General features: G+C 46.5%; 1 protein-coding gene across 26 annotated transcripts in view; it reads right to left on the bottom strand.

The window, feature by feature from the left end:
• LOC132900331 (NACHT, LRR and PYD domains-containing protein 12-like) overlaps positions 1-23,666 on the bottom strand; it is a 664,923-nt gene that overhangs the window by 5,546 nt on the left and 635,711 nt on the right. For 23 of the 26 annotated variants that reach the window (XM_060942350.1, XM_060942341.1, XM_060942358.1 and 20 more), the window contains 3 exons: positions 17,821-17,994; positions 12,009-12,182; positions 561-734 (listed from right to left, as the gene is read on the bottom strand). In XM_060942350.1, coding sequence (XP_060798333.1) covers positions 561-734; positions 12,009-12,182; positions 17,821-17,994 — 522 coding nt within the window. Of the gene's footprint in view, positions 1-560; positions 735-12,008; positions 12,206-17,820; positions 17,995-23,666 lie in introns of those variants that run through there. The other 3 variants (XM_060942343.1, XM_060942342.1, XM_060942356.1) reach the window with 3 other exon arrangements.

Raw genomic sequence — 23,666 nt, 5'->3', positions numbered from 1 at the left:
TTTAAAATCGGGTGTGGTCTCACTTGGCCCCTTATTGCTTGGATCCCGATGATCGCTGCTTGTGGCTATATTTATTACTATATTACATTATTTGAATTATTCAAAAATCAACAGAAAGACGGTTACTATGATCGGCTCCATTTAATTTTTTTAATTTAAAAGCAAAGTTTTTTCATCAATTCTTTGGCATTAACGTCTCATTTTAGTTTTCAAATTTTGTATTCCCGAGATCATTTCCACCATGTCACTGCTGCTCACACAGAGGGCAGTTAGTTTGAGTCTCAGGTGCAGTTTGTGGGATTCGTTACAGTGTTGTAGTAAATTTCACAGTGAGTTCAGACACATCGCAGTCGGATCAAGTCCCGTTTTGTGCTGCAGCTTCTCACATACGTCCATCTGACCCAAAGACTCTGTGACAAATCATCAGTGTGCAGTGAACAGAAACAATCTTCCTCCTCAGAACACTGATGATGAAGCTAAAACCTCTGCTTCAGTCTCACTATTAGAGAATGGGTCTTACTGAGGAGCAGGTCATGTGACTCTCAGAGAGATGATCTTACCCCAGTGTCTCCAGTTTACAGTGAGGATTCTCCAGTACAGCACAGAGACGCTTCACTCCTGAGTCTCCCAGATCATTACCGGACAGATCCAGTTCTCTCAGGTGTGAGGGGTTTGATCTCAGAGCTGAACTCAGAGCAGCACAGCCTTCATCTGAGACACCACAACGATACAACCTGCAGAGACACAATGACACACACTTCATCAACAGATTTAATACTGACTTTAAAGATGATGTGTCTGATGATGGACTGTCTCCCTTCTCTTGTCCAATCACAAGATATTATTAACTCTGACCAATTATTAAAGCTATTTTTGATTATTCTTGACATCGAGTCTACAAGAGGTGTAAAGGTTTTACTGGTTTAAGGAAAAAAAGAAAAAAGAAACCTGACTCATCTGTTTCACAGGGTTTTCATTAGTAACCGATTGCCGATCAAAATCATCGGTTGTAATGACGTCTGAATCGGTTGTTTTTTGGCCAAATGCAATTTTCCCGTAATTGTTCAAACTTTCTCGTCGGACTTACTTGATAAGGAACGCTGTTACCTGCGCGCCGTTTGGTTGCTGAGGCTGTGTACATGTGACTAGATAAAAGGTGGGAACCAATTGGCTAATCCTTCTTATATCGTCCAATCATTTCGCACGTATTAAATTATAGCATATCACATGGTTCCCACATGGTAAGATGGCGACCCTATCCTGTATGGTATAGCATGATGGCGACCGCGAAAAAATGAAAGCGAACGCTGTTCAATTTCGGCTTCGCAGAAAAAACTGGTAAGTCTCGCGGAAAATGCCCAGCAGTGTTCTCCACGGGCGCTTTTAAAGTGGCACACTGCCCTTCCCTTGGCCAAAAAAAACCCCCTGTGACTTCATCAGTATTCACCAAATAAATCATAAAGTATTTGCTGTATTATAAGCTTGAAACTATTTAACACGCAGAAGACCATTAAACGAATGCATACGGGGCGACCTGAAGTGGCCAAAATAACGAGCCAGCAGCTAAATAACTCTGCAGGTGTTTGTAGCGTTATTGTGCAATGGGTACGCTTATCTATAGTCTTTTCTGACCCTACACCATTACAGTAATCATATAACAGCACACACACACACTAGTTAAGTTCAGGTCTTTTATTTTACGTATCTGTGATCGTGTAGGCGAGAGCTGCATTTTCCCGTTGCTTCAGTGTTTGTTTACTGCAGGACTTCCGGGTTCCGGGGTCAAAGGACCCGAACTACGGAGGCCGGGTGGCTTTGTATTGTATTGACTGTATTGTATATTTTTAGAATTTGGATCTCTTATTTTGTAGATTGTGTTATCCACTTGTTGTTTTGTAGCTTTCTTGCCAGGAGTTTTGCTGATTTTGAGCCAAAATCAGCAAAACCAGCCATATCGCTGCCCTCTTTATTCTCCGGTATCCCATAGATCCTTACGTTATCTCTCTGCGCTCGACCCTCCTGCTCAATTAGCTTAGCCTCCATATTAGCTTGGCGCTGTGCTAGCATCTTAATTAACGTTGATGCTGCCTGAAGTACCATCTCGGTTTCTTCGATTCTCTCCTCCGCTTCATCTAGTCTGTCGTTTGCTCTCTAACTCTTTTTTAATGTCTGATAGCTGTGGCCAGTCGTCTCTTCTGAACTCCCGTATTTCTTTGAGGATACTTTGCAGGCTAGCTTCAGAGCCATCATCACCATGTCAGTCCAGTCCGAGGGGGTTTTGGCGTCAGTTATCTCGTCTTATTTCAGACTCGCTTTCCATCGTATTTGTAGTTGTCCTACTTCTAGCTGTAACCCCTCTCTCCATCGTGAAGCAAAACACGCACTTGAGTTGATCAAGTAGAGTTTTGGGGGGTTATTTCAAAAACCGTCAGGGAGCTCGTAAACTACGCTGCCATCTTCTCTATGGCGGAACTGGAACCCTCAGGTGCAGTTTGTGGGATTCGTTACAGTGTTGTAGTAAATTTCACAGTGAGTTCAGACACATCGCAGTCGGATCAAGTCCCGTTTTGTGCTGCAGCTTCTCACATACGTCCATCTGACCCAAAGACTCTGTGACAAATCATCAGTGTGCAGTGAACAGAAACAATCTTCCTCCTCAGGACACTGATGATGAAGCTAAAATGAGGGTTATGTATATAACCGCGGTTCTATGAGTTTCGGATGACCGCCAGAGGCGGTGCTTTCAGCACATGGATATCCATCACACGAACGTGCAGGTCGAGTAATAGTAACAACAAAGTCACGTGTGACCTGGGTGACGTCACCCCGTGACCCCGGCATAAAAGACCGGTAAACCCAGGAAGTGACCTCTTGGCAAATCTTCTCGTGTAGACTCCGAGTGACTGCCAAGCTCTGGCGGTCATCCGAAACTCATAGAACCGCGGTTATATACATAACCCTCGTTCTATTTCGTTTCTACTGACCGCCAGAGGCGGTGCTTTCAGCACATGGATGACTAATACCAACCAGGTCATGAGGAGTGCCTACCCGTACCCAGTGCTGCTGCGACGGGCCTGGAATGACAGCCGTCGCCACAGGATTATGTGGGACGACATTAAGACGGTAAAACCTGGTGAAGGTGCAGCTGGAAGCTCAGGAGGCTGCGCTGCATATGTCTGAAAGGGGCACGCCCTTCAGTGATGCCCATGAGGCCACCACGCCCCGTGCAGAGTGCGCCCTGACAGCCGGAGGAATCGGGAAGCCACTGTGCCTGTAGGCATGTAATATGGCCTCGACTATCCACTTGGATAGCCTCTGCTTAGAGAGCGCCAGACCCCTCGTCGGTCCTGTGTGGCACAGAAACAGGGCGTCACTCCTACGGAAGCCCTCTGTACGCGACACGTACACCCTGAGGGCGCGAACTGGGCACAAAAGTTCCGACCTCTCACCATGGCCCGCCTCGAACGCCGCAAGGCTAAGGGGCTGGTTGACGAAGGTAGCAGAGAGGGTCTTCGGGAGGAAAGAGGGGTTAGGCCACAGGGTGACCCCCACTGTCGCCGGAGTGCCACTGCAGGCACTCCCCACTGACTGACAGCGCGTGTAGTTCCCCGACGCGCCTCGTCGATGTAATGGCCAGAAGAAAAGCAGTCTTCAGGGAGAGCCATGAAATGTCTGCCGTGAGCAGGGGCTCAGAACGGTGCGTCGCAGAGAGCCTGCAGCACCAATGAAGGTCCCATGTGGGTACCCGGCTCCGTCGGGGGGGTCTCAACCGGAGAGCACCCTTCAAGAAACGTGCCACCAAGGCGTGGGACCCCACGGTCCTTCCCCCAACTCTGGCATGCTGAGCAGAGATGGCAGCTGCATAGACCTTGATGGTGGCAGGGGTAAGACCCTTATCAAAGCAGAGACTGGCGGAACAGTCGAATGGTCGGCAGGGGGCAGCATGTAGGCTCCTCCCCCCGAGTTAAGCACCAGTTGGAGAAAAGCCTCCATCTGTTGGCATAGAGGGCATTGGTGGGGGGTGCCCGAGAGCTTGCAATGGTGTTGACCACTGCCGGCTCACAAGGACCTCGCAGGGGGTCCGGCCCTTCAGCGGCCATACCCAGAGCTGCAGACGGGCTGGATCCGGGTGCCAGATCTGCCCTCCCAGCTGTGATAGCAGGTCAGTCCTCACTGGCAGGCACCAGGGGTCGCCGTTCAGAAGTTGCAGCAACTTGGGAACCACACTCGGCCCGGCCACCGGGGGGGGCGACAAGCAGCAGCCCGTGGTGGTCCATCGCAACCCTGTGTAGGGTTGGCACGATCAGCAGCAGAGGGGGGGAGGCATACAGCAGTTGCCTCGGCCAAGCATGCGCCAGCGCATCCTGGCCCAGGGGACTGGGGCCGTGGAGGCTGAACCACAGAGGGCAGTGTGTCGACTCCTGGCAGGCAAAGAGGTCCACCTCTGCCCTGCCAAAACGTTCCCAGATGGCGAGAACCACCGCTGGGTTGAGTCTCCATTCCCCGGGATCGGGGTCCTGGCGGGACAGCAGATCTGCTGCCCTGTTGGCAGTGCCTGGCAAGTACATGGCACGCAGGCTCAAGAGATGTCGATGGGCCCACCGCAGAAGTTGGCCAGCCACTTCCAAGCACTGGACGGACTTTGTGCCTCCCTGGTGGTTGATGTAGTACACTACCGTAGCGTTGTCCGTCCGCACCAGAACGTGTCTGCCGGTCAGGCCTAGGAGGAAGTGCTGTAGGCCGAGGAACACAGCCCGTAGCTCCAGCACGTTGATGTGCTGCGCCTGTGCAGCACCGGGTGGAGGTGGAGACCGTTGAACCACCTCTGAAGCGGCATAAGTCCAGAAGTCCCAGCGGGACCAGAGAGGAGGCTGCCGTAAGCATGCCCAGCAGGCGCTGAAAGGTCTTCAGGGCGAGTGACCTACCCCGTCCGAAGCAGCCAAGCAGTAGGCGGATGTTGTGGATCCTGGTCTGGGAGGGAGTTACCATCAACGACCTCGAATCCAGGTGCATGCCCAAGAAAGTCATCTCCTGGCTGGGCACCAGCGAGCTCTTCTTGTAATTCACCCTGAGCCCCAGCTCTACGACATGCGAGAGCACAGTCGCGATGTTGGTGCGGGCCTGAGCTGCTGACCATGAACAGACAAGCCAGTCGTCCAGGTAAGGCAGGACACGCAAACCCCTTGCCTGAAGTAGTGCCGATGCCGCTGCCGCACACCCGGTGAACACACGGGGTGCCAGCGATATCCCAAAGGGCAGAACATTGAACTCGAAAGCCTGGCCCTCGAAGGCAAACCGCAGGAACTGCCTGTGGTGTGGCACAATGGGAGCATGGAAGTAGGCGTCTTTCAGGTCGAAGGTGACAAACCAGTCGCCCGCCTGGATGTGGTGTAAGACATCCACTGTACGCAGCATGCGGAATCTCATGGTCCTCAAGTGGGAATTGAGGGACCTCAGGTCGAGGATCGGGCGGATACCGCCATCCTTCGGAACCAGAAAATACCTGGAGTAGAACCCACCTTGCTGTCTCTGCCTGTCGACGGGAGAGACTGCTCCTTTCTCCAGGAGAGTGGCGATTTCCTGCCGGGGGACGAGGGACTTCCCCGGGTGGCTCACGGTGGTGTTTGACCCCATGAAACGTGGTGGACGGCGGCAGAACTGGATGCGGTAACCCTCGGTGAGGGTCACCAGCACCCAGGGGTCAACGCTCTCCAGCTTTGGAGCTGTTCGCTGGAAAAGCGGCCGACCGCCGGCGCGCTGATGTCAGCGCCGTCCAGAGCGCCCCCGTCGGTCACCATGGGGGCGACGAGGAGTGGACTGGGTGTAGGGGGCGGCACCGCGGGTCCGGGAGGTGGTGGGGCGGCGAAAGTCATCAACCCGTCTGGTCTCCTGGCGGGTGCGTGGCCGAGACAGAGTCGGTGTGGGCCCCCTGAAGGACTGGGCAGCATTGCCATGGTGGTGGGCCTGGCGGGGGCCAGCGAACTGCTGTTACGCCTAGATGACCTGGGCACTCCGATCCAGGGCTTGCTGAGTGGCTTTGCCAAACAGCTCCCCGGGGACAACAGGGAGAGAGTGCAGCACACGCCGGTCGGGCTCGGCCAGAGGGGACTGTGCCCGCCATATCTGCTGGCGGCCGAGGGTGAGATACGACATCAGCCGGCCCAGTTCCCGCGACGAGTAGGCAAAGGCCTGGAGCCGCGTCACACAGCTCCCGTGATGCCGCGCTCGTCCCTTCCAGCGTCTGGGGGTCCATGACACCTGGCTGGCAGAAGGGAACTTAAATAGGGCGAGAACGCTCCAAGTAAGTAGCCCAAAATAAGCTATCAGGCGGAAATAAAAAATAAACGACCGGGCGAACACACCCGTGGTCGGGAATATTAACAAGGATGGCGCCGTGCGCTACAGAACTGATAAACAGCGGCGAGAAACACCGCTTTAATTTAAATGAATGAAAACCGCTTACCTGAGCGACAACAAACCGGCCTCCAGCAGCGAGGACACGCCTCGGAGGGCTAGTCAGCTAACTCCACCGAGCGAGAGCGCTCAGCTTAACGGAGTAACAAACAATACGAATATAACACACAAGACAGCCGGCCCGTGAGCAGGCCGGAGACAAGGCTACACAAAACAAGCGGTTGATAATATTAACAAGGATAGGCACTGTGCGCCACAGAACTGATAAACAGCGGTGAGAAACACCGCTTTAATTTAAATGAATGAAAGCCGCTTCTCAATGTTGGGCATCTGCAGGAGGCCATAGGTAGGGGTGTCCTGCATTGCCGCCAGGGCCCTGCAGTCACTAGGGAGGTGGGAAGGCATCTAGGGTCCGCCCAACACCTCTGTAACTCCTCGATGTATGAGGCCGAGGGCGGAACAGACAACGAGGAAGGCTATGTGGGACCTCTGAAGAAAGCGCTCTGATGCTGGGCCACCGGGGCGTGTCCAACCCCAGACGGGCCAATGCAGCCCTCAGCGTCGGCTGGATGGATGAGCATCCGCCTTCCGACGCTGCCACGGTGCCATGGCTGGTGGCCTGGGAACCGGCCGGAGAGGTGGAGCCGTGACCATCGGACCCACCGCAGTCAAAGCTCTCCGAAGCCCGGATCGACAGTTCATCCAGGCCGCGTGCATCAACGGCCGGTGACAGAAGCGGTGGTGATGGTGAACAGTCGGGCTGCCAGGCAGAAGGGGTGGCTGCGGGAACACTGCCCCCCGTGGCGGAGGCTGAAGATTCGCCAGCAGGGCCTTCATCTCCTCCAGCTCGGTGGACATCACCTCCACCTTCTGAGCCAAATCGCCTGAGCGCTTCTTTTTCGCCTTAGAAGCGAAGACGTGTGGGGGAGCCCACGGCGCTTGCTGGGCCCCGCTGCTGCAGCCGACACCGTGTCCTGTCCCCCCGAGGCCCGGGGGATGTCAGACAGAGAATCCAGCCGAGCCAGCCTGGCGGTCCGCGCAGCCACGCTCAGGCACATGCAGTCTGCGCAGGCCATGTCCGTCAGCCCCTGCCGCAGGTGATCAATACCCAGGCATGAGGGGCACTCGCGGTGGCCGTCCTCCGGTTCGAGGGGGACCGGCAGTTGGCGCAGCGAGAGAAGAGGTCCATGACGCCTGGCTGGCAGAAGGGAACTTAAAAAATAGGGCGAGAACACCCCAAGTAAGCAGCCCAAAATAAACAATCAGGCGGTAATGAAAAACGACCGGGCGAACACACCCGTGGTTGGGAATATTAACAAGGATAGGCGCCGTGCGCCACAGCACTGATAAGCAGCGGCGAGAAACACCGTTTTAATTTAGATGAATGAAAACCGCTTACCTGGGCGACAACAAGCCAGCCTCCAGCGGCGAGGACACCGCCCCGGAGGGCTAGTCAGCTAACTCCACCGAGCGAGAGCGCTCAGCTTAACGGAGTAACAATACGAATACAACCCACAAGACCGCCGGCCTGTGCGCAGGCCGGGGACAAGGCTACACAAAATAAGGCGGTTAATAATATTAACAAAGATAGGCGCAGTGCGCCACAGAACTGATAAACAGCGGCGAGGAACACCGCTTTAAATTAAATAAATGAAAACCGCTTACCTGAATGAGGACAAGCCGGCCTCCAGCGGTGAGGACGCCGCCCCGGAGGACTAATCAGCTAACTCCACCGAGCGAGAGCGCTCAGCTTAACGGAGTAACAAACAATACAACACACAAGACCACCGACCGCAGGCCGGAGACAAGGCTACACAAAATAAGGCGGTTAATAATATTAACAAAGATAGGCGCAGTGCGCCACAGAACTGATAAACAGCGGCGAGAAACACCGCTTTAAATTCAGGCATGCAAACTGGTCAGGGGTGAAAAAGGTGAGAAGGATGCACGGGGACACGGCACGCGCGCAAAAGTACATTTCGTAGTCTATGTTACAAAAAAAATTGCAACCAGTGACATCTTGAATTTAATACAGTACAAAATAACTTTCCATAAACATGTCTTAATAAGTTACTGTTGAGTGGCCGGTAAATTGTACCATTTATTTGTCAGTGGCCGGTAAAGTTTGATATTTTGTGAAGTTAATTTTCACCCCTGTGTACAACACAGTGGGCTATTTACAAAAAGGTATATATTACTGCCTGTGCTATCTAACAGACGTACCCCAGAGGACACACCTGGCCAATCCCTGTCTGTCAATTTTCTTAAAGACATCACCTATGTGAAATCAGGGGCGGATCTAGAAAAATATTTATGGGGTGGCAAGAGGGGGGCAGGAATTTTTGAGGGGTGTCAACGTATTACAGACATGTATATATACTGAATTTAATCACAGTTTGACGACAAATAGTATGTACACACTACAAAAGGGCACAGACTGCCATTTACAAACTCATACAGATAAACTTAATCTCATGCCTTTATTGTTCACGAAGAACACACATTCTCAGATGAGGTCTATACCGTTTCTGGACAGTTTTATACTGTATATGCAAAAGAACAGACGCTAAAAAACAACAATAACAACACTGCTTCAAGTTCAGCATGATTTAAACCATTTACACCAGTGTCACATTTTATAGTTTTTTTTCCTCACGCTTTGTAAAGGCTCACCAGTGAGCATAACATGAACTTGTCATGCCTACAACAGCTGAATGCGGCGATTTCCATGTTGCTCAGCAAAACGCTTCACAAATTTATCAAGATCTAATGCTTTTGTGTGCTTTGATTCAATGCTGAGTACAGCCAAACTTGATAGTCTCTTTTCTGTCATAGTCGACCGCAAATAAGTCTTTATGAGCCTGAGAGATGAAAAACTTCGTTCACAGGATGCACTGCTCACAGGCAAGACAACCGCTATTTTACACAACCTGAACAACTCAAAAAAAAAAAAAAAAACAACATCATCTCGGTATGGGTCCAAAAACAGTGAACTCCATGAGAGTGGTAGGACTCTCCTGTTCCCCCTTTTTTCTGTCTAGTACTCTCCTCGTCTGATGTAACTCATGTTTAAGATCCTCAATATTTGAATCATAAGCTTCAGCCAATAGCAATGTTTTCCTTGACAGACGGTGAATCAATATTAACTTTTGTGGCCGACTTTACACAAAACTAATGTCAGACCTAGCTAACATTAGGCCAAAAAAAAAAGTGTGTTTCAGGTAACATGAAATACTAAAATAAGGTCGGTAGGTAGGAATTTTTTTTTCTTAATTTGTTTTATTTTGTTCGAAAAAATTAACACAAGTAAACATCTTACAAAATAGTATTTTGGCACAGAATCCTTTATACCACACATCATAATAAAATAAGTGTTTTAAAGCTTTAAACGAATAAAAAAAAAATATCGCAAGAGTTCGAGTTATGATCTGCGGAAGCGTATTGCTGCCACACACAAAAAAAAAAATAAATTGGCTTAGACTCAAGTAATTACGTGAAAAGATATTAACAGAGTTATCACGTTTTTACAATATATTTATCATGTAATAACACGTAATTTCATGATATTTTCATGTGATAATGTGAAAACACCTTATCAAGAAATAACGTGAAAATATGGTTTAACGTCCTAGGCAAGGCTACTTCCATTAAAAGCAGACGGCCTCGCCTAGCCTACTGTAGAACTTGGGTCGAGCAAAAACACGGAGCAAAAACATGGCTGAATCCTGAATGACTCCTATTTGTATAAATAGGGGACTACATAGGCGGCAAAATGTAGTGTTTTTCCCTGCCATGGAAGTGCACTTGTATACTGAAGAGGAAGCAATTTGCATTACAGCCAGGAGGGCTGATAGAAGTGGCAAAACATTTTATTTTTTATCGTTTCTTTCACAACTTGAATGCGTTGAAACAAAAAATTATGACAAACTAACGCCACTTACACTAAAATATCGAGGGAAATTTGTAATAAAAACTTTACGGTCGGCAATTTCGACGCGGAAATTCTCGATCGGTCGGGTTACCGGAAACACTTTTTTTTGCCTTACATGTATAGTTAGCTAAATAACCTTCTCCAACCTGATTTTTATCCTCTCAAAATCAGCATCGCAACTATGCTAGCACTGTTCATTCATTATAATTTCATTTTTTGATAGATAGTTAATCAGCTTTTACCCCTTTCCTCCCGTGTCTCCTCGCTTCGCGCCTCTCAATTTTCCAAAACAACCAATCTCTGGCGTTATCTCGTGCTGCATTCGCCGCAGTCGGACATTGGAAATTCGCGCACGTAAATGTCAAATTGGCCGTAATTTTTCTTTGAATTCGTCGCTGCCAACTGGGGTAGCAGCAGGGGTGGCAAGGCTTTCTTTTAGAGTGGCATATGCCACCCCGGTAGATCCGCCCATGGTTATTCACCCCCGAGCGCGCTGGAAACTGTTCCATTGGTATTCAGATTCAGTCGCGAGATGAGGTTGCCAGATCTCTCTATAAAAAGGTGACTTTGCGGTCTGAATCTGTGGAATATTCGTAAGCGAGGACTGGCAACCAGCAGTGGGTTGCGCACCAGCTGATCAGAACTCCAATGGAAAAGAAGCGTGTTAGTAACTGTTTATCTCGATTGGCTGTAACCTTGTAAGTGAAATGTTTGGCAACAATAGCGTTGTAGCCTGCCTACCCCCCCCCCCCCCCCAAAAAAAAAAAACTCTTTGGATCTACACGATTCACACAAGTGACCTATTTTGGGACCAAAACGGCGAATTTCGCCGAAAGGTGAGGAGTTTGCATGTGTGTAAATTAAATGAATGAAAACCGCTTACCTGAATGAAGACAAGCCGGCCTCCAGCGGTGAGGACACCGCCCCGGAGGACTAATCAGCTAACTCCACCGAGCGAGAGCGCTCAGCTTAACGGAGTAATAAATCAATACGAATACAACACACAAGACAGCCGGCCTGTGAACAGGCCGGCGGCGAGGCTACACAAAACAGGGTGGTTAATAATATTAACAAGGATAGGCGCCGAGCGCTGCAGAACTGATAAACAGCGGCGAGAGGAACGCCGCTTTAATTTAAATAAATGAAACCCGCTTACCTGAAGCGAAAACAAGCCGGCCTCCAGCGGTGAGGACACCGCCCCGGAGGGCTAATCAGCTAACTCCACCGAGCGAGAGCGCTCAGCTTACGGAGTAATAAATCAATACGAATATAACGACAAGAAGAAAAGAGTTGGTGGACTTAGCGCAGTTTCTTGGAGGGTGCATAAGCACAGCCCCAACCCTACGGGTAACGAAACTACCACAGCGCTTTGTCCAAATTTCAATCCAACTCGCAACCTGCAAACGCGAGAAGATGTAAGAGGTCACTTCCTGGGTTTACCAGTCTTTTATGCCGGGGTCACGGGGTGACGTCACCCAGGTCACACGTGACTTTGTTGTTACTATTACTCGACCTGCACGTTCGTGTGATGGATATCCATGTGCTGAAAGCACCGCCTCTGGCGGTCAGTAGAAACGAAATAGAACCTCTGCTTCAGTCTCACTATTAGAGAATGGGTCTTACTGAGGAGCAGGTCATGTGACTCTCAGAGAGATGATCTTACCCCAGTGTCTCCAGTTTACAGTGAGGATTCTCCAGTCCAGCAGAGAGACGCTTCACTCCTGAGTCTCCCAGATTATTATCGTTCAGATCCAGTTCTCTCAGGTGTGAGGGGTTTGATCTCAGAGCTGAACTCAGAGCAGCACAGCCTTCATCTGAGACACCACACCGCTGCAACCTGCAGAGACACAATGACACACACTTCATCAACAGATTTAATACTGACTTTAAAGATGAGTGTAGTGGTCTAACAAAGTCAAAACACTTTGGATGCTGTTTAGTTGTTACGTACTTATCTCCAGAGGTGGACAGTAATGAAGTACATTTACCTGAGTTCTGTACTGAAGTCCACTTTTTGAGTATCGGTACTTTACTTAAGTATTTTTTTTGGAAACTTATGACTAACTTCACTACATTTGAAAGACAAATATCGTACTTTTTACTCCACTACATTTCTATCAGGGTCCTCGCTACTCGTTACTATGAAGCGGCTTTGAAAGTGGATGTTTTTTTCATTTCTTTTCTAAAGCGTGATTGTTTATTCGCAGGTGACACTGAGACAGTCTATCAGTAATCACGAGGGTCACGTCACAGCCGTCGACTGGATAAAATCAAGTTCAGTGATTTCTCCACAGCATTATTTGAACACGATCAGTTGATGGCAGAATGGAAGGAGGCGGTTCTTCTGGGGAATGAACGCACCCATGGCCATACCGAGAACCCATCTTTCAGTTTCCTGAAAGGAATAAAGAGTTGTTTCGTTTTAAATGTTTGCTTTGTTTACCTAAAACGAACCACATCACGGCCTACAAAAACTCGCTGTCCGACCTGCGGAAGCATATTGAGGTCTGTAAGCGGTTTATTCCAAGAGAAAGCTAGCAATGAAGTTGTCTGTGCTTTTAGAGCGAGCGATAATGTTGCAATAGCTGTGCAGTCTGGTTAGTCAAATGACTTTCTATGGATTTTACCGCCAAGTTGCCGTAGCCTTGTCCACAGCTAATGTTAACACATAGCTAGTTAACTTGGACACTTAGTTAGCATGTAAAAACAGAGTTACGCTAACATGAATAACGTTAACTTATCTGAAGTCCTTTAAGAAATATGTTTTAGCATAATCTTGCCAAATAAACAGCATGTAGAAATCTCTCTTTTCTAGTAACATTCGCGACCCAATATGATTTCGAGTTTGAAAAGCGTTTGCTAGCATGTCAGGTGGAGCGTCACTGACTAGCTAGCTTAACGTTAAACCACCATGATGCACAGCATGTGTTCATTTTGTGAATTCACAAAATAATCCAGTCGGTCGCTTCAGAGGCATGAGGTATTATCAGCTCTGTGACAATAATACAACAGTGCGTTGACAGAAAACGTACTTTTAATACTTCAGTATTTTTAAAAGCAAGTACTTCACTACTTTAACTTAAGTAAAAGTTTGACTGGAGAACTTTCACTTGTATCGGAGTCACATTTGACCAGTGGGATCTGTACTTTGACTCAAGTAATGAAGTCGGGTTCTTTGTCCACCTCTGGAAATTAGTAATAATTCAAGACCACTTTAGGATCTTAGTGAAAGAACTACGGAGGAAAACTGCATGGGTTTAATACTGCTTGTTCACTGGGCTGCTTCTGTTACACAGATCTGGCAACCCTGTTCATCGCAGATAGACAGACTGAAAGAAAACTCACTAACACAAACTTTCAACTGTCAGAATATCAACAAGTCAACAAAAGAATAGTTGATGTGATAGAGAGTTCTAGATCTTTCCATCTTGCATGAAATGCCGAGCTACATGTATCGATCAGAGGTTTAACCTGAGCTGCCAAATAATATTCTTTAAAATGAGGTAATGCCGTCCCCCCTCCCCCCCTTTGGAAGTTGTAGGGTTTTAAATTTGACCCTGGGTTTCTGACCCTGCCATATGAATCTGGAGATGATTTTATTCAGTTCTGAAAACCATTTGAAGGAAATTTCTACAGGAAGTGCTTGAAATAAAAAGAGAGATCTTGGAAGTATATTCATTTTTACACTGTCTATTCTATGACTGAGGCTGAGGAAAGAGATCGAGTTCCACTTTTGTACGTCTTCTTTCATTTTTGTTCAAAGAGGCTCAGAATTTATCTTTGTTATTGATGTGATTTCTTTTGGTATATTTATATATCCCTAAGTGTTTTAACGAGTTCTGGTCCCAATTAAGATGATATTTCTCTTTAAGGTGTTTAGGAGGTATGGATTTAAAAGTCAGAATCTGAGTTTTTTGTGTTGTGTTCAATTTATATCCTGCAAACTCGCCAAATCTTTCTAAAAGGTCCATTAATTTGACAAATGAACTAGATGGGCTCGTTAAACATATCAAAACACCGTCAGCATATAGTGCCACCTTGTGATCATCCCCCTTAATGGTTACGCCTTTGATATCTTCTGTCTGTCTCAGCCACTGTGCTAAAGGCTCTATAGAAAGTGCAGAAAGTAAAGGGGAGAGTGGACAGCCCCGTCTCGCTCCACGCTGTAGTATAATAGCGTCTGAGAGAGAACCGTTTATTTTCATCCGGGCTGATGGTTTGTCATAAAGTGTACACACACCCTGAATTAAATTTTCATGGATGCCAAATCTTTTAAGGGCCTTATATAGGAAAATCCAGCTGACTGAGTCGAAGGCTTTCTCTGCGTCCGAGCTAATTCTGAGGGCTTCGAGATGATTTTGTTGGATGTAATGCAGTATGTGCAGGGACCGCCTGATGTTATCCTGAGCTTGTCTTTGCGAGACAAACCCAGTCTGGTCATTATGTATAATCCGAGGGAGGATTTTTTCCAGCCTTTTGGCCAGGATGGCTGTATATCATTTATAATCAACGTTTAACACCGAAATGGGTCGAAACGATGCACATTCTAATTTATCCTTTCCCTCTTTAGGGAGAACAGAAATGACTGCCTCCTTCAGGAGGCATTTTTACATCCACTAAAGTTGTATTGCAAGCCCGAAGAAGACTTGGCATTAATTCAATTCGTAGGGCTTTATAGACCCTTCCCACGTGACGTCACAACAAACGCGACCGCCATTTTGGACATGAACTACCAGTAGTCTACCACAGCCAACAACGAGGAACGACGGCGGAGCATTGAAAGGAATATAGCCATCAAAGAAAGTTTTTACTTTCAGCAAGACTTCCATCATCATGCCATTATATTGTTGTGCACCTGGATGTAGTAACCATCAACACACAAGGCAAGATTTATCATTTTATCGGATCCCGACAGATGCTGACCGACGGAGAAGATGGATGGTCTCTAAAATATTGGCAAAATGATGTTTATTGACATAGCAATCGTGTGTAACGGGAAGCATTTGCATATCCGAAGTGTTGCGTTTACATCAAAGATAAAATAAACCGATATGACAACGACTGCTGCTGCCAGGTTGGGGACACAAACTAGTAGAAAGGAAGTGTGCCAACAGTGCCAACACGCTTCCTTTGTGGTCGATTCTGCTTTAAGGTAAGATGCATTTAATTATTGGTCTGCTGTGGGTTTGGAATCGGTAGCCTGACCGATTCGTTCATGTTTGTGGTGCCATTTGTTTGTTGACGCGTGTTGAAATGGAAGCTTGGTTGTTGACATGATTTCCAGTGATGCTTTGGTGCTGCTGTGGATCAGATGTGTTGAGTAGCCTGACTTTTTTTTTTTTCTTGCGTGTGGTATCATTGTTGACGCGAGGTTGTGTTTTGAACATGCCAATGCGGACACGATTTCCCCTGATGAGTTACGACTTCAGACGCGATGCGTGTGTGGAGGTGTGGAGTCCGCGTGATATGTGCGCAAGATAGGCTTCTCATGTGTTTGGAGATCCGTGCTCTGAGACAAGTGCAAGCACCCCCCCCCCCCCCCCCAAGGGAAAAAAAGGGAACCCCCCGAAAATATCGGCATAGTTCGAACACTGGGTTGGAGAAAGTAATGGCAAATAGTGAGTGCACAAACCACAGAAGGTAAACTGTACACAGCGCCAGGGCAGTGTGATGGTATGTCTACTTTTAGATTGTGTTAGCTTATCAATGAACACACTCGTCACTCGACGAGTTTCACGTCTTTACGACGGATACTTAAATGTGTGTTAGGTATTATTGCTGCAGTCTAAGCAGTCATTGTAGCAGCTAGATGAGCGAGAACCGAAAGGGTCTGTGCCATAAACCGTTATTTCTTCATGTCCAAAATGGCGGTCGCGTTTACGAAGGTCACGTGAGTGAAAAGGGTCTATACTGCTCTGAAGGGAGACCGTCAGGACCTGGGGATTTGTTTGCTTTCAATCTGGAGATGGCGCTGTGAAGTTCTGCCTCAGTTATTGCTGCTGTTAAGATCCGATTGTGTTCCTCTGAAGCTGCAGGTAGATTAAGAGAGTTGAGAAATTCACCAATCTGCTGTTCTCCTGCTAATTCAGGTTGTGTATGTAACGATTGATAGCATTCTTTAAAGATGTTTTGTATTACACTTGGACTGTATTGTATATTTTTAGAATTTGGATCTCTTATTTTGTATATTGTGTTGTCCACTTGTTGTTTTGTAGCTTTCTTGCCAGGAGTTTTGCTGATTTTGAGCTGATTCATGATATTTCTGTTTCGTAAATGCCATCTTTTTTCAATGTCTTGTGTATACAACATGCTGATTTCATTCCGAACTTTCTTTAGTCGTATCAACAGGCTTGGGTTTGGTAGCAGTTTATGTTGTCTCAAGATCTTTTAATTCTTTATTAAGGTGCAGCAGGTACACTTTATTATTGAGCGCAGAAGGATACAATTTTACCTCTAACTACCGCCTTCAGGGTATCCCATACTATACTCGGGTCGACTTCCCCTCTATCATTTTCTTCCAGAAACACTTTAATTTCTTTTCTCCTTTGGGATGTAAATTTTGGGTTGTTTAGAATACTGGTGTTTAGTCTCCACTGTGATCTTCCGAGGTCCCGATCACGGGGGAGGTCGAGCACGTCTTTCAATAAGTTGTCAAGAAAACCAGCCATATCGCTGCCCTCTTTATTCTCCGGTATCCCATAGATCCTTACGTTATCTCTCTGCGCTCGACCCTCCTGGTCAATTAGCTTAGCCTCCATATTAGCTTGGCGCTGTGCTAGCATCTTAATTAACGTTGATGCTGCCTGAAGTACCATCTCGGTTTCTTCGATTCTCTCCTCCGCTTCATCTAGTCTGTCGTTTGCTCTCTAACTCTTTTTTAATGTCTGATAGCTGTGGCCAGTCGTCTCTTCTGAACTCCCGTATTTCTTTGAGGATACTTTGCAGGCTAGCTTCAGAGCCATCATCACCATGTCGGTCCAGTCCGAGGGGGTTTTGGCGTCAGTTATCTCGTCTTATTTCAGACTCACTTTCCATCGTATTTGTAGTTATCCTACTTCTAGCTGTAACCCCTCTCTCCATCGTGAAGCAAAACACGCACTTGAGTTGATCAAGTAGAGTTTTGGGGGGTTATTTCAAAAACCGTCAGGGAGCTCGTAAACTACGCTGCCATCTTCTCTATGGCGGAACTGGAACCCTCAGGTGCAGTTTGTGGGATTCGTTACAGTGTTGTAGTAAATTTCACAGTGAGTTCAGACACATCGCAGTCGGATCAAGTCCCGTTTTGTGCTGCAGCTTCTCACATACGTCCATCTGACCCAAAGACTCTGTGACAAATCATCAGTGTGCAGTGAACAGAAACAATCTTCCTCCTCAGGACACTGATGATGAAGCTAAAACCTCTGCTTCAGTCTCACTATTAGAGAATGGGTCTTACTGAGGAGCAGGTCATGTGACTCTCAGAGAGATGATCTTACCCCAGTGTCTCCAGTTTACAGTGAGGATTCTCCAGTACAGCACAGAGACGCTTCACTCCTGAGTCTCCCAGATTATTAAAGGACAGATCCAGGTGTCTCAGGTGTGAGGGGTTTGATCTCAGAGCTGAACTCAGAGCAGCACAGCCTTCATCTGAGACACCACACTGCCCCAACCTGCAGACACACAATGACACACACTTCATCAACAGATTTAATACTGACTTTAAAGATGATGTGTCTGATGATGGACTGTCTCCCTTCTCTTGTCCAATCACAAGATATTATTAACTCTGACCAATTATTAAAGCTATTTTTGATTATTCTTGACATCGAGTCTACAAGAGGTGTAAAGGTTTTACTGGTTTAAGGAAAAAAAGAAAAAAGAAACCTGACTCATCTGTGTTTCACAGGGTTTTCATTAGTAACCGATTGCCGATCGAAATCATCGGTTGTAATGACGTCTGAATCGGTTGTTTTTTGGCCAAATGCAATTTTCCCGTAATTGTTCAAACTTTCTCGTCGGACTTACTTGATAAGGAACGCTGTTACCTGCGCGCCGTTTGGTTGCTGAGGCTGTGTACATGTGACTAGATAAAAGGTGGGAACCGATTGGCTAATCCTTCTTATATCGTCCAATCATTTAGCGCGTATTAAATTATAGCATATCACATGGTTCCCACATGGTAAGATGGCGACCCTATCCTGTATGGTATAGCATGATGGCGACCGCGAAAAAATGAAAGCGAACGCTGTTCAATTTCGGCTTCGCAGAAAAAACTGGTAAGTCTCGCGGAAAATGCCCAGCAGTGTTCTCCACGGGCGCTTTTAAAGTGGCGCACTGCCCTTCCCTTGGCCAACCCCCCCCGTGACTTCATCAGTATTCACCAAATAAATCATGAAGTATTTGCTTTATTATAAATTTGAAACTATTTAACACGCAGAAGACCATTAAACGAATGCATACGGGGCGACCTGAAGTGGCCAAAATAACGAGCCAGCAGCTAAATAACTCTGCAGGTGTTTGTAGCGTTATTGTGCAACGGGTACGCTTATCTATAGACTTTTCTGATCCTACACCATTACAGTAATCATAGAACAGCACACACACACACACTAGTTAAGTTCAGGTCTTTTATTTTGCGTATCTGTGATCGTGTAGGCGAGAGCTGCATTTTCCCGTTGCTTCAGTGTTTGTTTGCTGCAGGACTTCCGGGTTCCGGCGTCAAAGGACCCGAACTACGGAGGCCGGGTGGCTTTGTAGTGCCAGTCTCGGGCACGCGCACCAGCTCGTGCATGGATTGGAGTGGTTTCACCCAATCAACATTAATTATGTGTATTGTAAAAAAATATATGCAGTTATTGTAATTGGGTAATTTGTTTATGCATGGAAGTTCATTTATTTTTCTCACACAGAAAAATATATAATTAATTCAGGGATCGCAACAGGCGCATCAGTCTCAACTGAAATGTCAAATGAGTCTCACATTGACAATAAAGATATGTACAGTAAGAATGCGTTAATTTTCTGTAAAATGATTTTAACAGTGATTTAGCATTTCCTATCCATTTATTGGCCAGTTTCACTGTCAAAAAAGCCCAAAGTCTGTCACCTTCAGGGGGATTTTGTCCCCCTGGCCCCCCCACTGGAGCCCCACCCCCTCCTTTTATTTTTGAAAAGTGGAGAACCCTGCCCAGTTTACATTTTAAAAAAAGTTATTGCTATTTTGCATGTTTGTCGTTATACATTCGATTTCTTTATTCTGCAAGCGTTCGTGTTGTTCTGATTTCCCAAATCTTGATTGGGTTTTGTGGCATACGAACTGTAATCGCCATGAGACCCAGGAATGACTTGAATTTCTATTTCAGATGGACCATGGAGAGCTAACGACTGGCTGTTAGAAATTGCAAAATTCGTTTTCGGCTCTGGGCTCCGCCCCCCTGGTCCTCCCACCAGGGCAACATTTCATCTGTTTTCCATACTAATGAAAACCCTGCTTTACATAGACGTCGCCAGACCCATTTTAGGGTAGCTCCAGCCACCCTATCTTATGGCAAAGCCACCCTATATTTTTTGCCCTTTTTTAAATTATTTATATTTTTTTCCCAAAAAAAACAAAGGCAGTAAAGCACTGAACATGAGCCATCAAGAACGCAAGTTAATCCGAACAACAGTTTCTGCTTGCTTATTTATTGTTTAATGCAATATTATTAATATCGTTATGATTCCTCCTCATTGGCTCTGTGTCAAGCGTCACGTCGAGTGGTAGGCTAGTAGGACTTAAAAAACTACGCGGGCATTCTGCAGCAGGCGCGGTGCGGGCTTCCATTGAGTTGGGTTTGCAGAGAGTCAGAATTCTATGCTTTCATTTGCAGACACACACGGTGAGATTGTAATTTGATGTCAGTGGTTTGCATTTGCTTAACTTTACCTAGGCTATATTGAGTCTTCTGTAGAATGTTTACATGATGATTTGTGAAGCACTTGCCCTCTTCAGTTTGCGCAGGAATGCATGACACCTACCATTGTTTTTTCACATTTTTGTAGTTTAGCTGGTGAAGTTGCTTCAGCAAGCAATTAAATGATGAAAGCAATTTTAAAATAGAATAGAAATGGTGGGAAGTGTGTCCCCAAGGTGTGATGCTCTTAAAATAATGAATTGATTGACAGCCTTAGTAGGTGCTCTGAAAAATGTTCGGCGTGCGCTGCGCGCGCACAATACCTTTAATCCTCTGGGTGCTAAGCTACCCCTGTCTCTCAAACCTAGTGACGTCCCTGCTGCTTTAACTGTATTTTTATCCCCACGTATCAAATTCTCAGTGTGTTTAATTAGTGCTTTAATGCAGAAGTGATGAGTTTAATGAGGAATATATTTGTTCTGCATGTTGGACTGTTACAGTCAAATTCAACTGAAAATCAATAATGTACACAAAGAGATGATCTTACACCAGGCTCTCCACTTTACAGTGAGGATTCTCCAGTCCAGCGCAGAGACGCTTCACTCCTGAGTCTTCTAGTTTATTCCCAGTCAGATTCAGTGTCCTCACAGTCAGATGCAGTTCTCTCAGATTGGAGGTTTCTGAGTTGAGCGCTGAGACCAGAGCTTTAGCGCTGCTCCCTCCAATTCCATCACAACTGATACTGAAGGAAATAAAATAAAACATCATAAACTCACCCAAATGATCAAAGTCAGGTTGAGATGAAGCAGGCAGAGTTAGAGGCAGAGCCATATTTATCTGAACAGCTCAGACACTGGATTTGTTCTCTAATTAGTGAGCTACTGAAATGATCACCAGCCCCGTGCTGAAGGGGTTTTATGGAGCGACTCATGATGAGCTCGTTGGATAGCAGTGTGTGTGTGTTGCCAGGTGCTCCTTATTTGTTCCTGGTGCCAGTGATTTACAGACTGGACATGTTCTTCCCCTTACACTCTGTGTGTTGTGTCTCCCAGTCTGACTTTCCCTGTGTGTGGGGGGTAAAGACCTCTCCCAGAAAAGGACACTGAAGTTTGAGACAGAGCTTTTTGTTTCAGAGACAAATAAACACACCAAAGAGCGACAGCATGAAAAAGAATAAAAGCTGTGAGAAGGTCAACACAACAAAAAAGTTACAATTTATAAACGCTGTCAGGACATTACAACAACAGAATAATTAGCGCAGAATAAATTTACATTAGGCCAAGCAAAAAATAATAAATTGTGTTTTCTGTCACAGGGGCGGCACGGTGGTGTAGTGGTTAGCACTCTCGCCTCACAGCAAGAAGGTCTGGGTTCGAGCCCCGTGGCCGGCGAGGGCCTTTCTGTGTGGAGTTTGCATGTTCTCCCCGTGTCCGCGTGGGTTTCCTCCGGGTGCTCCGGTTTCCCCCACAGTCCAAAGACATGCAGGTTAGGTTAACTGGTGACTCTAAATTGACTGTAGGTGTGAATATGAGTGTGAATGGTTGTCTGTGTCTATGTGTCAGCCCTGTGATGACCTGGCGACTTGTCCAGGGTGAACCCCGCCTTTCGCCCGTAGTCAGCTGGGATAGGATCCAGCTTGCCCGCGACCCTGTACAGGATAAGCGGTTACGGATAATGGATGGATGGATAATGGAATGGTTTTCTGTCACAACCTCAAAAAATTCAGGGTACGATGGTCAGATTTTTTCCCTTTTCTTTCAGAACCGTATTAAATTGGTACGTACAAACAATTTGGTGACTAAATATCAAACTGAGTTATGATGGAAATTTATTATAATTATATGCATGATTGCAGGATTTCATGAAAATAAAAATAATACTTTTTGAGGTGTTTTTCTTCTTTGTTCATCCACCACCGCCCAATGTTTAATCCCACAAACGCAACATCAACACTTCATAATGTTCTGCTTTATCAGTTCCACAATGAATGCATGAGCATGAAGATGTGTAGATAACAGTAGCTGCCGTAAGACAGATTGGAGTTGACAGATTGTGGGCTGTCGTAAAGTTGTTGTCGTAACTTAAGCATGCGCGAGTAAAGCGACACTGGCTGTTAACTGATTGTACAGTTTAATGTCAGTTTCGGGTCTCGTTTTAAAATGACATGGAAGAGATTCATTTTAATATTCATTAAAATAACGTTTTTGTCACATCCGCCCCCCAGCCACGAACTATCACTGGCGCCCACGTGCAGTCACACTCTCAACGAGCAGCGCGTGACTCAAGGACCAATTACAGGCTGAACACAAACAGACTTCGTGACGTCACCGCTCAGTGCACTCATGTCTGACCTTCTCGAGCCGTTCTTTGTGTTATTACTCCGGTTTTTGTCTCGGCCTCGACTCGCCTGTCTGTAGATCACATGACCTTTGCTCGTCTTCCGATTTTGATTCTTCCCAATCTTTTGGAATTGTATACCTGCTTATTGTTTTTAGAATAAACACACTCTTCCAGCGATGGCATCCGTCTACCGCCACTTACACGACAGTTTTACTGAATCAATGTTCAAACCTTTCCAGCAGATCTTCAAGTGGGATGTCTGCACTGACCTGAGCACCTTTTTCAGTGGCGCTATAATTGCAGGCGGACACGAATGCTGATGTGTGATTCTGACTGGGATTGTGTGTGGAGGGATGAGTATGGGATAGTTTTATATTGGCTGTGACTGGTTTTCATGCATGTGAAGTGAACGTTAAATATCGCATGTGTTTGCGTTACGTTTGTCACCATTTTGTCGCCAATTGGTTTCCCGCGAGAATCCCGTTGAATTCCCGCATGTTATCGCTGTCGTCACGTGGTACATCAAATATGGCTGCGCCCGTAGCCGCCATTGTTTCTGAGCAGCGGTAAACGTTTTCCATCGTTTGAAATGCTTGATACTTTAAAAAAAAAAAAAGACTGCTTGCATTTTTCCAACACTTCAGAAATGTTCAGGGTTGGACGGGCGACTGGAAACAAACTTTTTTTGAGACCTTGTGACGTTTTAAAAATAAATAATAGTGCTTCTCTTAAGCGCTCTGTGAAAGGCTGTTTTCACCACCTGAATAAAACCTTTTATTAGACAGACACGAGTGTTTTACTGGGAAACACGCCACTCGTATTTTTCATATGAAACCCATCCTGGAGCTGAGGGACACATACAGAGGATATTACATGGTGGCACAAAGACATGAAGTTTATCTTCGAGCGGTGAATGTATAGATCACGAGTGAGCGAAGTGAACAAGTCAAATATTTTTCAACACGAGAAGATAAACTTCAGATCTTCAGTCCAACATGTGATTTTCTTTTTATTATATCGACACGTTCACAAACAAAAAGTCCCCAAATTTATCAAAACAACTCACTGATTTCCTCACGAGTGACAGATAGAGATTTACGTCTCGGTTT

This window comes from Neoarius graeffei, chromosome 16 (assembly GCF_027579695.1).
Source record: "Neoarius graeffei isolate fNeoGra1 chromosome 16, fNeoGra1.pri, whole genome shotgun sequence".
Lineage (NCBI taxonomy): Eukaryota > Metazoa > Chordata > Actinopteri > Siluriformes > Ariidae > Neoarius > Neoarius graeffei.
This window is presented reverse-complemented; position numbering and strand designations above follow the sequence as displayed.